Here is a 13,727-nt window from a genome sequence, read left to right on the forward strand (position 1 = left end):
CGCTCGGGACTTCGTGGAAAGCATGGCCTCCATGGGGCTGTCCCTGAATAAGTTTGGCCCAACTCATAGCCATGGACATGCCTTAGACTTGGTGTTCACCTCTATGGACGTTGGTGATCTGACACTAACTAAAAGCGAAACAAAAGAAGTGCCATGGTCAGATCACTTCCTGGTGCAACTGGACTTCTCCGCGACCCTTCCCCTCTGCAGGGAGGTGGGACCGATTCGGATGGTCCGCCCCCGCCACTTAATGGATCCAATTGGCTTCCAGAGAGTGGTAGGGGATGCTTTATCCCAAGTTGATGGCCTTTCAGCTGATTCCCTGGTGGCACGCTGGAATGCGGAGTTAACCAGGGCTATTGACTGTCTGGCTCCGAAGCGCCCTCTCCGATTGCATGGAGCCCGGACAGCCCCGTGGTTTTCCCCGGAGCTGAGGGTGATGAAACAATCGTTGAGACGGCTAGAGCGCCGGTGGCGGAAAACTCATTCTGAATCAGACCGGACACGGGTTAGAGCTCAACGTCGAGCCTACCAAGTGGCAATGGCGACGGCGAAGAGGGCCTTCTTCGCCGCCTCCATTGCATCTGCAGAAAACAGCAGCAGGAGACTTTTTCAGGTGGTTCGCAATCTATCGGAACCACCTGTACCACCGGGGCCTGGTAGGGACCCCAAGATCTCCTGCAATGCTTTTGCAAAGTTTTTTGCAGATAAAATCGCTCAGATTCAGAAGGAGGTAGACTCCACCGTGGGAGCAGGGCCAGGGCGGGAGAGTGCTAGAGTTCTGTCTGGTCCTGTTACATGGGATCAATTCCAGTCTGTTACCTCCGAGGATGTGGACAGGCTGCTTGGAAAAGTGAAACCGACCACCTGTCTCCTTGATCCTTGCCCATCCTGGCTGATAAAAGCGAGCCGGGAAGGGCTGGGCGATGGGCTCTGCGGGGTGGTGAATGCTTCCCTCTGTGAGGGAGCCTTCCCAGACCCGCTGAAAGAGGCGGTCATTAAACCGCTTCTTAAAAAAACATCTTTAGACCCGGCCAATTTGGCCAACTATCGCCCAGTCTCAAATCTGCCATTCTTGGGCAAGGTGATTGAGCGGGTGGTTGCTGAACAACTCCAAGCACGCCTGGAGGAAACGGACCATTTGGATCCCTTCCAATCGGGATTCAGGTCTCACCATGGGACTGAAACTGCCTTGGTCGCACTGGTTGATGATCTCCAGCGGGCTAGGGACAAAGGTGAGAGCTGTTTCCTAGTTCTGCTGGATCTCTCAGCGGCCTTTGACACCATCGACCATAACATCCTTCTGGACCGTCTAGAGGGGTTGGGAGCTGGGGGCACTGTCATACAGTGGTTCCGCTCCTTCCTCCTGGGCCGTGTCCAGAAAGTGGTGGTGGGGGATGAGTGTTCAGACCCCTGGGCTCTCACTTGTGGGGTGCCTCAGGGTTCTGTCCTCTCCCCCATGCTTTTTAATATCTATATGAAGCCGCTGGGAGAGATCATCAGGGGGTTTGGACTGGGTGTTCATCAGTACGCAGATGACACCCAGCTCTACCTCTCCTTTAAATCAGAACCAGTGAAGGCGGTGAAGGCCCTGTGTGAGTGCCTGGAGGCGGTTGGAGGATGGATGGCGGCTAACAGACTGAGGTTGAATCCTGACAAGACAGAAGTACTGTTTTTGGGGGACAGGGAGCGGGTTGGTGTGGGGGATTCCCTGGTCTTGAATGGGGTAACTGTGCCCCTAAAGGACCAGGTGCGTAGCCTGGGAGTCATTTTGGACTCACAGCTGTCCATGGAGGCGCAGGTTAACTCTGTGTCCAGGGCAGCTGTCTACCAGCTCCACCTGGTACGCAGGCTAAGACCCTACCTACCCGCGAACTGTCTCGCCAGAGTGGTGCATGCTCTAGTTATCTCACGCTTGGACTACTGCAACGCGCTCTACGTGGGGCTACCTTTGAAGGTGACCCGGAAACTGCAATTAATCCAGAATGCGGCAGCTAGACTGGTGACTGGGAGTGGCCGCCGGGACCATATAACACCGGTTCTGAGAGACCTGCATTGGCTCCCAGTACGTTTCCGAGCACGATTCAAAGTGTTGGTGCTGACCTTTAAAGCCCTAAACGGCCTCGGTCCTGTATACCTGAAGGAGCGTCTCCACCCCCATCATTCAGCCCGGACACTGAGATCCAGCGCCGAGGGCCTTCTGGCGGTTCCCTCATTGCGAGAAGTGAGGCTACAGGGAACCAGACAGAGGGCCTTCTCGGTAGTGCCGCCCGCCCTGTGGAACGCCCTCCCATCAGATGTCAAAGAGATCAATAATTACCTGACATTCAGAAGACATCTTAAGGCAGCCCTGTTCAGGGAAGTTTTTAATATGTAACGCTGTACTGTTTTAACACTGATTGGGAGCCGCCCAGAGTGGCTGGGGAAACTCAGCCAGATGGGCGGGGTATAAATAATAAAACATTATTATTATTATTATTATAATGACATCGCGGATGCTCTGTCTTGTTTTCAGATGGAGCGTTTTCGCTCATTAGCGCTGGATGCACAACAGTCACCGCTGCCTTTCCCGGAGCATCTCTGGAGCCTCGGGAGCGAGAAGTGATGAAGGGAGTATTGGGTGCAGTTGCCCCTTCCACAATGAGATCTTATAAGAAAGCGTGGGCCGACTTCCTAAAGTTTCACAACAGTATACCCAACGCGAGGCAGGATTCAGTTCCTTCAACGAGGGAGGTCCTCCACTACTTAGCCCACCTGAAGGAGCTGGGCAGGGCACCAAAGACTCTTAACATCCAGTCCGCAGGGATTTCATACTTTTGTAAAGCCTTGTTTGCCACAGATCCGTGCGCTGAATTTGTAGTGCCTAAGGCCTTAGAGGGTTGGTGCAGGCTCCAGCCCCCTAGCACTGACAAGAGGTCCCATAACTTTCGACATTCTGACCCAGATCCATAAGAAATTAAGAACAATATGCTGGTCAAAATATGAAGCTCGCCTATTCTCAGCTGCTTATTCCATGGCCTTCTTTGGTGCCCTCCGTATAGGGGAGGTTGTATGTGAAGGGGGGGCGGCCCACAGCCAAAGGGGCATCCTCCTAAGTGACCTGACCCTGTCCAGTACTGACCTGATGGTGCAAGTACGGAGCTCTAAGATGGACCAGCAGGGTAAAGGGGCCCTCCTTCGCTTACCAGCGGCACAAGGGAGTGGACCTTGCCCGGTTAGGGATACTTGGCGTTTCCTCTATTTAAGACCCAACAGACCCGGCCCTTTCATGATTCACGCGGATGAATCGCTCTTGGCCAGGCACCAGTTTACTTGTGTGATGCGCATGGCATTGGCAGCATGCGGGCTGCCTGCGGCAGAATTTGCGGCTCACTCCTTTCGGATTGGAGCCGCTACCATTGCGGTACACCTCGGGCTCTCAACTGAGAGGATAAAGGACTTGGGGCGGTGGAAATCTAATGCGTATAAAGCGTATGTTAGAAAGAATCTATGACTAGCTGCCTGGTTCCTGACCTGGGTTTTTCTGTTCATTTTCCTTCCAGAATACATGAGGGTGCGCATCTGGTTGGTGGGCCACAGCATTGTGCATTGGGCTAAGAATCGAGCCATGAGCACCGGTTTGGGGCAAAACTTGAACTTACCTTCAAATGTTGAGGTGGCTTGGATTACGCGAAGAGGGATGCGCTGGAATGAATTCAAGCCAGCCGTGATGGCGAGAGCTGCTTCTGAGGGCCCACCTGATGCCTTGGTTATCCAGTTGGGGGAGAATGACCTAGCATACCGCAAAGCTATAGACTTGAGATGGAACATTTTCGATGACTTTGCTGATCTGATGGCGGTTTATCCAAACATTACTATCTTGTGGTCCTCGTTGCTTGAGAGGAGGACATGGAGGGATAGCTTGAGCCCGGTTGCAATCAATAGAGCAAGAAAAGTGTTGGAGCGGGCTGTGGCGCGTAGAGTGGCGGCTCTGGGTGGGTGTGTCATTAGCCACCCCACCATCAATTACAGCAACGAGGCCCTCTACAGAGTTGATGGCATGCATCTGTCAGATGTTGGAAATGACATTTGGTTGGGGGACATCATGGCCGGGATTAGGAGTTGGTTACAGGTTTGAAGGTATTGGCGGCGAGCTTTGCTTGATTGGCGGTTAGGCATTGGCAGGGGTAATTGTTATGCAAATGAAGGGGGAAGGAAGCGCCATCACCTTCCCCCAAGGAAAAGGGTAGTCTGGTAGAGGACTCCAGAGGGCGTTGCCCTGTCCGAAACCAAGGGAGGTGAGGGCCTCCGGCACGCCCCCGAGCAGTGACACCCGTGGGATCCTAGTTGGCGTACTTCAACAAGACTCCCACGGCTGGTGGATAACCCTTCCCGGTCCCCATGCCGGGTAGTCGATAGGAGCCAATGCCTAAGGCCAATACCTTCCAATTCCTGTAATCAATAAAGTTGTGGCCTTTTACACCCATTAATCTTAAATAATGTGTCCAGTGTCTTCATTTCACTTGGGGGGAGGGGACTTGCCACGCAACCGCTGCCATCCCTGGGGAAGCTCCCAGAGTTACAGTACTTGCCTCTTTCAGGGCTGGGAACAGGGGGGGGGGTGCATCAGGCATTTCTGCTCTTAACACATGCCCCCCTTTTTAGTCCATAGCCCCAACAAATGTGCTCTGTCCCCCCCCCCCCATAGGTGAAGGTTGTGGATGACCGACGGTACCAGAAAGTGTTTGAGGATATTGTTCAGTTGATGGACAGAATGGAGAACGAATTCCTTCCCTCACTGGAGGGAGGTAAAGACGAATAGCCCCTTAAAGAGGGTTTGCTGCAAACCCCCTTTTCCCCTCCTCTTCCCAACCCTCCTCCATCAAACCTTGGGAGTTTTGTAGAGCAGGGGAGGCTTAACATTTGTGGGCTACATTGCCCCATGCTCAAGCCTCCAAGGGCCACACATTAAAGCAGGTGAGCCCAAAGTGTAAAAGTGTGTGTGACCAGCTTTAAACAAACACACACACACACAAATGAATTGAAGCCCCAAAATGCTGAAGGGTCCCAAAAAACCTTTTGGCATCGCAGGGAACCAGTGAGAGCAGTCCGTCAAAAAATTACTTAAAAAAAATAAATGCGTATTTTTACGTTGTGGAGGAACAAAAATATATTGGGGAACATATAGAACTAGCCAAACTTTTAAAAACTCAATGACATGTAGACTAAAAAAGAAAGTTACATTGGGGGTGCAAAAATCCTTTAGGAGACAAATAAATGCTTTCCCTTTTTATATTCTTTTGTTAGGATCACTTTCTCTTAACCCCCCCCCCCCCCAGTATCCTGTCACCATCTGCTGCTGCTTTGGAGGAATAGAGAGGAAAGTGGGGTGGGGGTGGGAATTGAGTAGCTTCTTTTCCTAATTCTTGAAGTTAAGGTTTTCCCCATACACCTGTGAGAACAGGATGCTGTACTAGATGGGCCATTGGCCTGATCCAGCAGGCTTATATTGTGTCCTTCTGTTAAATTATTCACTATCTTCACTTTTAATTTACAAACAAACAAACTTGGCTGTGCCAAAGAGTGTATCTACCTGACCTCCTCCCGTTTTAGATGAGACGGTGGACATTTCCCTGGATGTGTACATCAGCAAGGACTCTGTGACGCTTCTCAATTCAAGAGAAGATAAGATTGAGGATATCTTTGTCCTTCACCTTGACCGTGGCAAGGACTATTTCCTCACCATCAGTGAGAGCTACCTACCAAGCGGCTTCGGGACCTCCTTGGAAGCCTTGTGCTGGATGAGGCAGCTGATTTGTGAAGTTCCCGTCACCAGACTTATTGACCTGGTAGGGAAAGGGGTTCATTTACCTGGCAGGTTCATTTGCTGAATGTCTACCCTTCCCACTCTGCTTGCCTGCTTGAAAAACAGCTGCTCTTCCACTCAGAAATGTGTGGCCTGGGGGTCCTCCACTGCATTCAGCTTCAGCTTCTGTAGCTGTGCATTCGCTTCCTGTGTGCTGTTCATGCCCGTTGTTTGCGTTGACTGAGTCATCCCACGTTCTTGTCCTCCCACCTGCCCTTTCGCAGGGCCACTGAACCGTGTGCATTTCCCTGCCATCTGCCCAGATACTGTTCAGCCAACGGGCTGTTTCTTTCTCTTCTCAGGGCCTGTGCCATTAACACCCTTGGTTGTCTTTTGCTCTTGCCTTCCTCCTCTGATCTCAGGGAGAAGGTAACAGCTGGTTTGATATCCTCTAGATGTTCTTGTAGGTACAGACAACGCCCCGTTGACACGGGGGTTGCGTTCCGAGGTACCGTGCGTTTAAATGAAATTGCGTATATTGGGGACAGCATTGGAAAAGCCTGCAAACACCCTCTAAACTTCCGGAAACCCTTTTGAAAGGCCTTTTGAAAACCAGCAGCCTCCCTGCAAAACTCCTTGCTCCAACTCTCCACAGGCCTGAAAGGTCGGTGCCAAAGCTCCTGGGAGGGAGTCGAGATGCTGTTTCCATGCCGCTTTGCCGCTTTTGTGCTCTTGGGGGGGACATTTTGGCCCCTTCAAGTGCCCCTTCCAGCTTTGCGGCAGTGTGCATGTGCCTCGAAGGCACGTAAATGGAGTTGCCCTTGTCAACGATCAGCAGCTGCTCCATGCAGTGGCAGCTGGTCCCTTAGGGCAAACCAGGCACTACCCCACCAACCTGACTTTCCTCTCAGGCAACCCGCACCTGCCTGCCTTCTGACTCAAATCCAGTCCAGGTGGTGGCTCTAGCTCTCTGCTTTGGTCTCTTCCCTAGTCTCAACGTGGCCCTTGTAGAACTCGGCAGAGGAGAACGGAGACGAAACCAGAATTTGCCATCACTGCTTGTAACTGATTTTGCGCTGCTCGGCTCTGGGTCCGCTTGCGATTGGCAGCACGGGAGGCAGAAAGCTCAGTCTCATGATGCAGGCGCCAGCCCCCTCTGGCCCCAAGAGCCAGTTTTCTCCTTGTCTCTGTGCTCAGCAACTGCTGCACAGACTATGCCACTCTGGCTTACTCTTACCACCTGAGCACTGGCATTTGGGAAGCGGTAGTGGCTGCTTTGGGGTGGCTCAGGGAAATGTCACTCCTCTCGAAATCATATCTACTTGGGTGTATTATCATAGCCACAAGGAGACAGTTGTTGTTGTTTAGTCGTTTAGTCGTGTCCGACTCTTCATGACCCCATGGACCAGAGCACGCCAGGTACTCCTGTCTTCCACTGCCTCCCGCAGTTTGGTCAAACTCATGCTGGTAGCTTCGAGAACACTATCCAACCATCTTGTCCTCTGTCGTCCTCTTCTCCTTGTGCCCTCCATCTTTCCCAACATCAGGGTCTTTTCCAGGGAGTCTTCTCTTCTCACGAGGTGGCCAAAGTATTGGAGCCTCAGCTTCAGGATCTGTCCTTCCAGTGAGCACTCAGGGCTGATTTCCTTAAGAATGGATAGGTTTGATCTTCTTGCAGTCCATGGGACTCTCAAGAGTCTCCTCTAGCACCATAATTCAAAAGCATCAATTCTTCGGCGGTCAGCCTTCTTTATGGTCCAGCTTTCACTTCCATACATCACTACTGGGAAAACCATAGCTTTTACTATACGGACCTTTGTTGGCAAGGTGATGTCTCTACTTTTTAAGATGCTGTCTAGGTTTGTCATTGCTTTTCTCCCAAGAAGCAGGCGTCTTTTAATTTCGTGGCTGCTGTCACCATCTGCAGTGATCATGGAGCCCAAGAAAGTAAAATCTCTCACTGCCTCCATTTCTCTCCCTTCTATTTGCCAGGAGGTGATGGGACCAGTGGCCATGATCTTCGTTTTTTTGATATTGAGTTTCAGGCCATATTTTGTGCTCTCCTCTTTCACCCTCAATAAAAGGTTCTTTAATTCCTCCTCACTTTCTGCCATCAAGGTTGTGTCATCTGCATATCTGAGGTTGTTGATATTTCTTCCGGCAATCTTAATTCCGGCTAGGGATTCATCAAGGAGACAGTGGTGACTGTCAATTTGGACAGCTGTAGACATTTAGAATCATGGAGGATAGGTTTATCAGTGGCTACCTGTCAGGGCTATTTATTGCCGCTATTATCATAAACCACATGCTTTTGATTACTAGTTTCTGGGGAACATGATGGACAGAGTGTTATTGTCCCCGTGTCCCTATGGACTCCCAAGGGCATGTGGTTGGCCATTGTGGGAACAAAATGCTGATCTAACCTAGCAAGGCTTCTGTGTTCTTTAGCATGCATCAGCTACTCTTGCACTAAGACTCTGATACAGTATGTGTCATTCCCCACACCAATACACACACACACACACACTCTCTCAAGACAGGGGCGGGGAGTATTGGCAGCGGGGTGGTGGTGGGGATGAATTGGGTCCTAATCAACAGCTTCCCTGGGGATGAGAGGAAGTGGAGTTGGAATCAAATTCTCCATCCTTGCCAACTCCTTTTAGTGATGGGCTGCTTGCCATTGCTGTGCTCCTAAAGCTCTCTTGCTCCCCCCTCCTCTCTTTCTCTTTCTCTTGAATGTGGTAGCTTGAGATAGAACTAACCACCCTGAACATTTCTGGAGAGGAAGATGGGAAGGAGGCAGGAGGCATTGTTCACCAGCTGCTGTGTGCTGCATTGCCCATACAAAGTAGTGGGCTGGGGCTCCAGCTGTTGTTCAGTTTCTACCACTGCCTCTGCAACATGTTCTAGACAAGGGGTGGTGAACATGTGACCCAATCATCTCATCATGCTGGCTGGGGCTGCAGCCCATCAACCTATGAAGGCCCATCCATGTTCTGTTGCTGTTTTTGTTACTTATTTCCTGCCCTTCACCCTAAGGTCCCAGGGCAGGTTCCAGCAATTTAAATAAAATGTTAGCCAACCCTCATGTCCACAGCTGCATATTTAGTAAGCTTTTGGGTGAACTGCACATCTGGAGTGGGAGGATTACTAGCTGCATATTAATAGGGGGAGGGGGAGCTTGGATTTAGGGTGCGAACAATTTGTTTTTTGTTTTCCCACTTGAGATGCTTGTTGTGGCTAGGGCCAGGTGATATGTTAATTTATATATATTTTCAAATCAGTTTGAAGTCTATATAGTGATACTGGTTGCATAATTTCTGACCTGGCAATATATTGCGAATCATGATGTGTGTGTGTACTATGCAAAAAAAAAAAAAAACAATGTGGGAGAAAACTGTGAAGCCAGACAATGCTTCTCTAGATTCCTGCAGCCCCTGTGCACTCTGCCGGTTCAGCTTTCCCCTGCCCTCCTTCAGGGGGCAGCAAAAATCACAATGCGGGGGAAACCGTGAAGCCAGCCAATGCCTCTACATAGCTCCATCTTATTTCAGACATCGTGATATATTGGTGTATTGCAATGTTTAGCTAGTGATATATCACCGTGTTGAAAGCCAGCTATCGCCCAGCCCTAGTTGTGGCTTCAGAGGGCAAGACTTGTCCACCCAGCTGGAGCAAGGAAAGAATGCATACAGGCACACATTCTGTCAGGCTCTCATGCCAGTCCCGCTTGTCATTGGACCTCCAGGAGAAGCAGTTTCTGGATATAGTACCCCAAGATGGTGATGACTCCACTGAGCGGCCTTTGCACATACCCAAGGAGATATGGCTTTTGGTGGACCACCTCTTCAAGAATGCCTGCCACCAAGTGAGCTGAGGGGGACTGTACCATTTAAAGGATGGGTGTTGGCCGGAATCCAGTACCCGTTTTGGGGTGTGCAGGTTCCAAACGTCACAATTTATTTATATCTTAGCTACCAACTCGCTCTTACAAGCTCCTGCTGTGAGTATAGTGGCAGCTTGGTGGAGCGGTAGCGGGTGGGACATCCAGCATATGCTATTCCTTAGAGTGGCTCAGAAGAACCCAAGTGTTCCCAACCATTGTCTGTCTATCCCTAGCAAAGCGGCTTTCTGAGACTCGCCACTAGAAGAAGCGGGGAATGATTCCACTCTCCCATTGCCCAAAATCATGAGAAGGGTAGTAGGAATGCTACTGTGGAAAGCAGGCGGGATACAATTCTCAGCCCTTGTGCCAGCTCTCTTGGTGATGGGCTTCTCTCCATTGTGGCATTCCTCGACCTCACATTATGCACCCCAGGGCTGGATTGTTCTTCATGCTATCCAGGATGTACCTCATCCCTTCCTAACGCATGGGTGATACTCTGCTTCAGGAGGACCTCTTCCAGACCCCGGGCACGCAGGACGAGCTGCAGGAGATAACTGAGTGCCTGGACACCAGCATTCCCGAGATCTGTATCCTCTTTGGGGGACATTGTTGGGGAGCAGGGCTGCTTGGTGGTTTTCTTTAGCTCTTGGCTGGAGTGGACCTCACTTTTATATACCTGGTGGCTTAGGTTCCTAGGCCACCCCATCCTTAAGGCTCTGGGACACATCAAAATGAAATGCCCACAGTAAAGTCCAGTCATGCATCCAAACAGCTTAACAGCTTTAACCCCCATTTGAAAACATCAGCCTGGCTAGATAGAGCAGAGGTGGGGAATCTTGACAGGCCCGCAGGCCCCACATCTAGCATCATACGTGGTATCAGGTGTGGAGACAGGTAAAGACATGGCTGCAAAGGAGCTTCAAGGGTGCGTTCAATTGTTCTTTGGCAAGCAGGGTTTGTTGACTGCACTTTTGGAGTTGACCACCAGTATTTGTTGTTTGGATTGAAACCATGCCTGCAGAAGGACATTTCCTCGGCAGATCAGCTTTGCAGGCAGCTTTGTCAAGAGGGGAGGTGTGGGATAATTACAGTGGGGTGGCTCAGTTGGTAGAGCGTGACACTCTTAATCTCAGGGCTGTGGGTTCAAGGTCTACCTTGCGCCAAAAGGGGGAACTTGCAAGGTGGGCCCAGATGTATAAGGACCAAGCTTCTTGCTTTGGACCAGCCTGGGAAGGAGGCAGGCTGCAGGTAACAGGACAGAACACTTCCCTTGCCAGGCTGTCAATAGTTGGCAGTGACCACTCGGTGGCCGAAGCTCTGCTCATCTTCCTGGAGGCAGTGCCAGAACCAGTCCTTTGCTATGAGCTGTATCAGCGCTGCCTTGAGTGCTCACATGACAGCCACCTCTGTCGCCAGGTCGGCCCCAGAGCCCCATCTCTTCCTGGCTGGTCTGTGGTGTGTACAGAAGCATAGAATCAGAAGGGATTTCCAAAGTCATCTAGTCCAAATGTTGCCGCGAATAATAGGAAATCCACTAAAACATCCCTGAAAGCCAGTAAACCGGCACACTGGCAGGAGGGCTAGTCTGGTCTGGGAAGCCTTCTTAACTGCAGAGGTTGCTGATGTCTCCTTTGATAACCACCCCTCTCGGTTGTGGAGGGGGGTGGGGTGCGCACATGTTGCCTTTTTGCTTTCTGACCAGGAGTTGTAACAATAGCCCACCTGTTTCAGTGAACCTCGCTTGAATTTCCAACCCAGGAAGCGGCCATATACTGGGCCATCTAGCTCAGTATTGTCGAAATTGACAAGCAGTGGCTCTCCAGGATTTCAGACAAGGGATGTTCCCTACCCTCCTGGGAGATGCTGGGGGTGGAGCCTGAGACTTTCTGCATGAAAAGCAGGTGGTTTACTGCAGAGCTATGGTCCTTCCCCCAAGATATCTCAGTTGGTAGAGCATAAGACTCTTCATCTCAGTGTCCTGAGTTCGAGCCCCACCTTAGGCATTGCAGGGGGTTCGATTAGTTAACCCTCGTGGTCCCTTCCGACTCTACAGTTGTATTATTCCCCAAAGTTCCCAGCAGAGTTCTAGTCCGGTTACCATTTTAAACATTCTTTTTTTAATGCCAGGTCTAAACCTGCAAACATAAAAAGTACACTGTGCTAGTGATCCATGCCCCTCCTCTAGCAAAGCTCTGCATCGAAACTCCAAACTTCCCCTCCCTGTCTTGCAGGTGATCTGCCAGTTGCCGCGGTCGCACCAAAACGTGTTCCGCTTCGTGATGGCTTTCCTGCGGGAGCTGCTGAAATACTCTGAGAGCAACAACGTCAGTGGCAACATGCTAGGTAAGGCCTGCCTGTCCTGGCTGGGAGCTGGCCTTCCTCCTGCTCCCGCCTCCTCTCATGCAAATGTTTCCGCTTCCCTGCAGCCACCCTCTTCGCCAGCCTCCTGCTACGGCCTCTGCCCAACGTTCTGTCGAAGCAGAGCCCACAGGAGCGTCAGCGTGCCATCGGCTTCCTCCTGGGCTTCCTGGACTAGGCCAAGCGTGACTGGAGACGAAGTTGGGAGGGAAGAGGCAAGGCCCAGCCTCTGTTCTCTGGTGCCTGCCTGTGAGGGGTGATGGTGCTGATAAGCTAGTAAAGCAACACTCCGGGCATCGCGCCATCTCTTCACAAGATTTATTGTTCAGCTTCAAAGCCATTTATGAGAGATCAAACACATACATCCATACTCAGCTATCCAGATGAGTCATCTGACTTTCGTCTGTGACGCTGCCAACAAGCCCATTCCCGGAAATGACGCTTCCTTTTCGTTTTGCCCTGTGAATGGCTGGGTCCTGCTTTAGGCTCCCCCCCTGCCACTTTCCCCCTCTGACGAGGAAGAGACGCTGATGAATGCTGGCTTGGGCTCTCTATATTTCTCTCCCTCCCTCATGGTTTCCCCTGCAGCCTCCAATTCCCTGACATCCACCCCCTCCTCAAAGGCCCCTCCCCGTTCGGGAGAACCGACCATACCCAATTCTCCCTCCTCCGGAGTGGTGGGGGTGAAACCTGGAAAACTCTCCTCCTCCTCATCCGTGGCCTCAAAAACCTCCCGCAAACCCACAGTTCCTCTGGTTCCCCAATAAACGCTTTCCTCGTCTTCCTCCTCCTCTTCCGACGGTAGGAATCCCTAGAACTCCTCTTCATCATCCATCAAGCCGAACACCCTGGGCTTGGGTTTGTCAGGGAAGAAATTGTGGAACTCCTCCACTAACCCCTTGTCAGCGAAGCAACCCTCCGATACGCAGGTATTCTCTGAGCTAGGGGCCCCTTCCCACGCCACCAGATACTCTAACTATTCCCCACTCCACCGAGAATCCAGTATTTCCATAACCTCGTTGCACTGCTCCCTCTCCTCCATTTCGGGTGGTGGAAGTTCCCCATCCCCACTACCCTGTCTCATTCCCCCTTCCCTGTAGGGGGACAGCAGCGACCTGTGAAATACCGGATGTATCCTCATGCTCTCTGGCAGCCTCAGTTTAAATGCTACCGGATTGACCTGCTGGGTCACCTCAAACGGCCCCACCCTCCTAGGTTTGAGCTTCTTACAACCTCCTCTCCAGGGCAACCCTTGTGTGGACAACCACACCCTGTCTCCCACCCGGATGACTTCTCCTGGTCGTCGATGCTTGTCGGCCTCCCTCTTGTAGACCTCCTTAGCCCTTTCCAAGTTCAATTGAAGTTGTAATTGGATCGCCTCCATTTCCTCCGCAAAACGTTCTGCCTCAGGCACACTCCACGACTCCTCTCCCCTCCCCGGGAAAGCCCTCGGGTGACGCCCGTGGTTGGCAAAGAATGGAGTCATACCTGGGGACACATTCTCCGTGTTGTTGTATGCAAACTCTGCTAGACCTAGTTTATCCACCCAGTCGTTTTGTCTCTGACTGACATAACATCGCAAATACTGTTGCAAAACAGCTTTTGCCCTCTCCGCCTGCCCATTGCTCTCAGGATGTCTCGCCGTGGTGAAACTCACCTCTACTTGCAATGAATTCATGAGCTTGCGCCAGAAATGTG

General features: G+C 51.4%; 1 protein-coding gene across 1 annotated transcript in view; it reads left to right on the forward strand.

The window, feature by feature from the left end:
* Nucleotides 1-13,398, forward strand: part of LOC144326432 (inositol polyphosphate 5-phosphatase OCRL-like) — a 79,206-nt gene extending 65,808 nt beyond the window's left edge. Inside the window, 8 exon segments of the mRNA XM_077922987.1 lie at nt 4,688-4,787; nt 5,593-5,828; nt 9,534-9,653; nt 10,177-10,258; nt 10,960-11,087; nt 11,903-12,014; nt 12,098-12,229; nt 13,130-13,398. Coding sequence (XP_077779113.1) covers nt 4,688-4,787; nt 5,593-5,828; nt 9,534-9,653; nt 10,177-10,258; nt 10,960-11,087; nt 11,903-12,014; nt 12,098-12,229; nt 13,130-13,398 — 1,179 coding nt within the window.
* Nucleotides 13,399-13,727: the final 329 nt, after the last annotated feature.

This window comes from Podarcis muralis, chromosome W (genome assembly GCF_964188315.1).
Source record: "Podarcis muralis chromosome W, rPodMur119.hap1.1, whole genome shotgun sequence".
Classification (NCBI taxonomy): Eukaryota; Metazoa; Chordata; class Lepidosauria; order Squamata; family Lacertidae; genus Podarcis; species Podarcis muralis.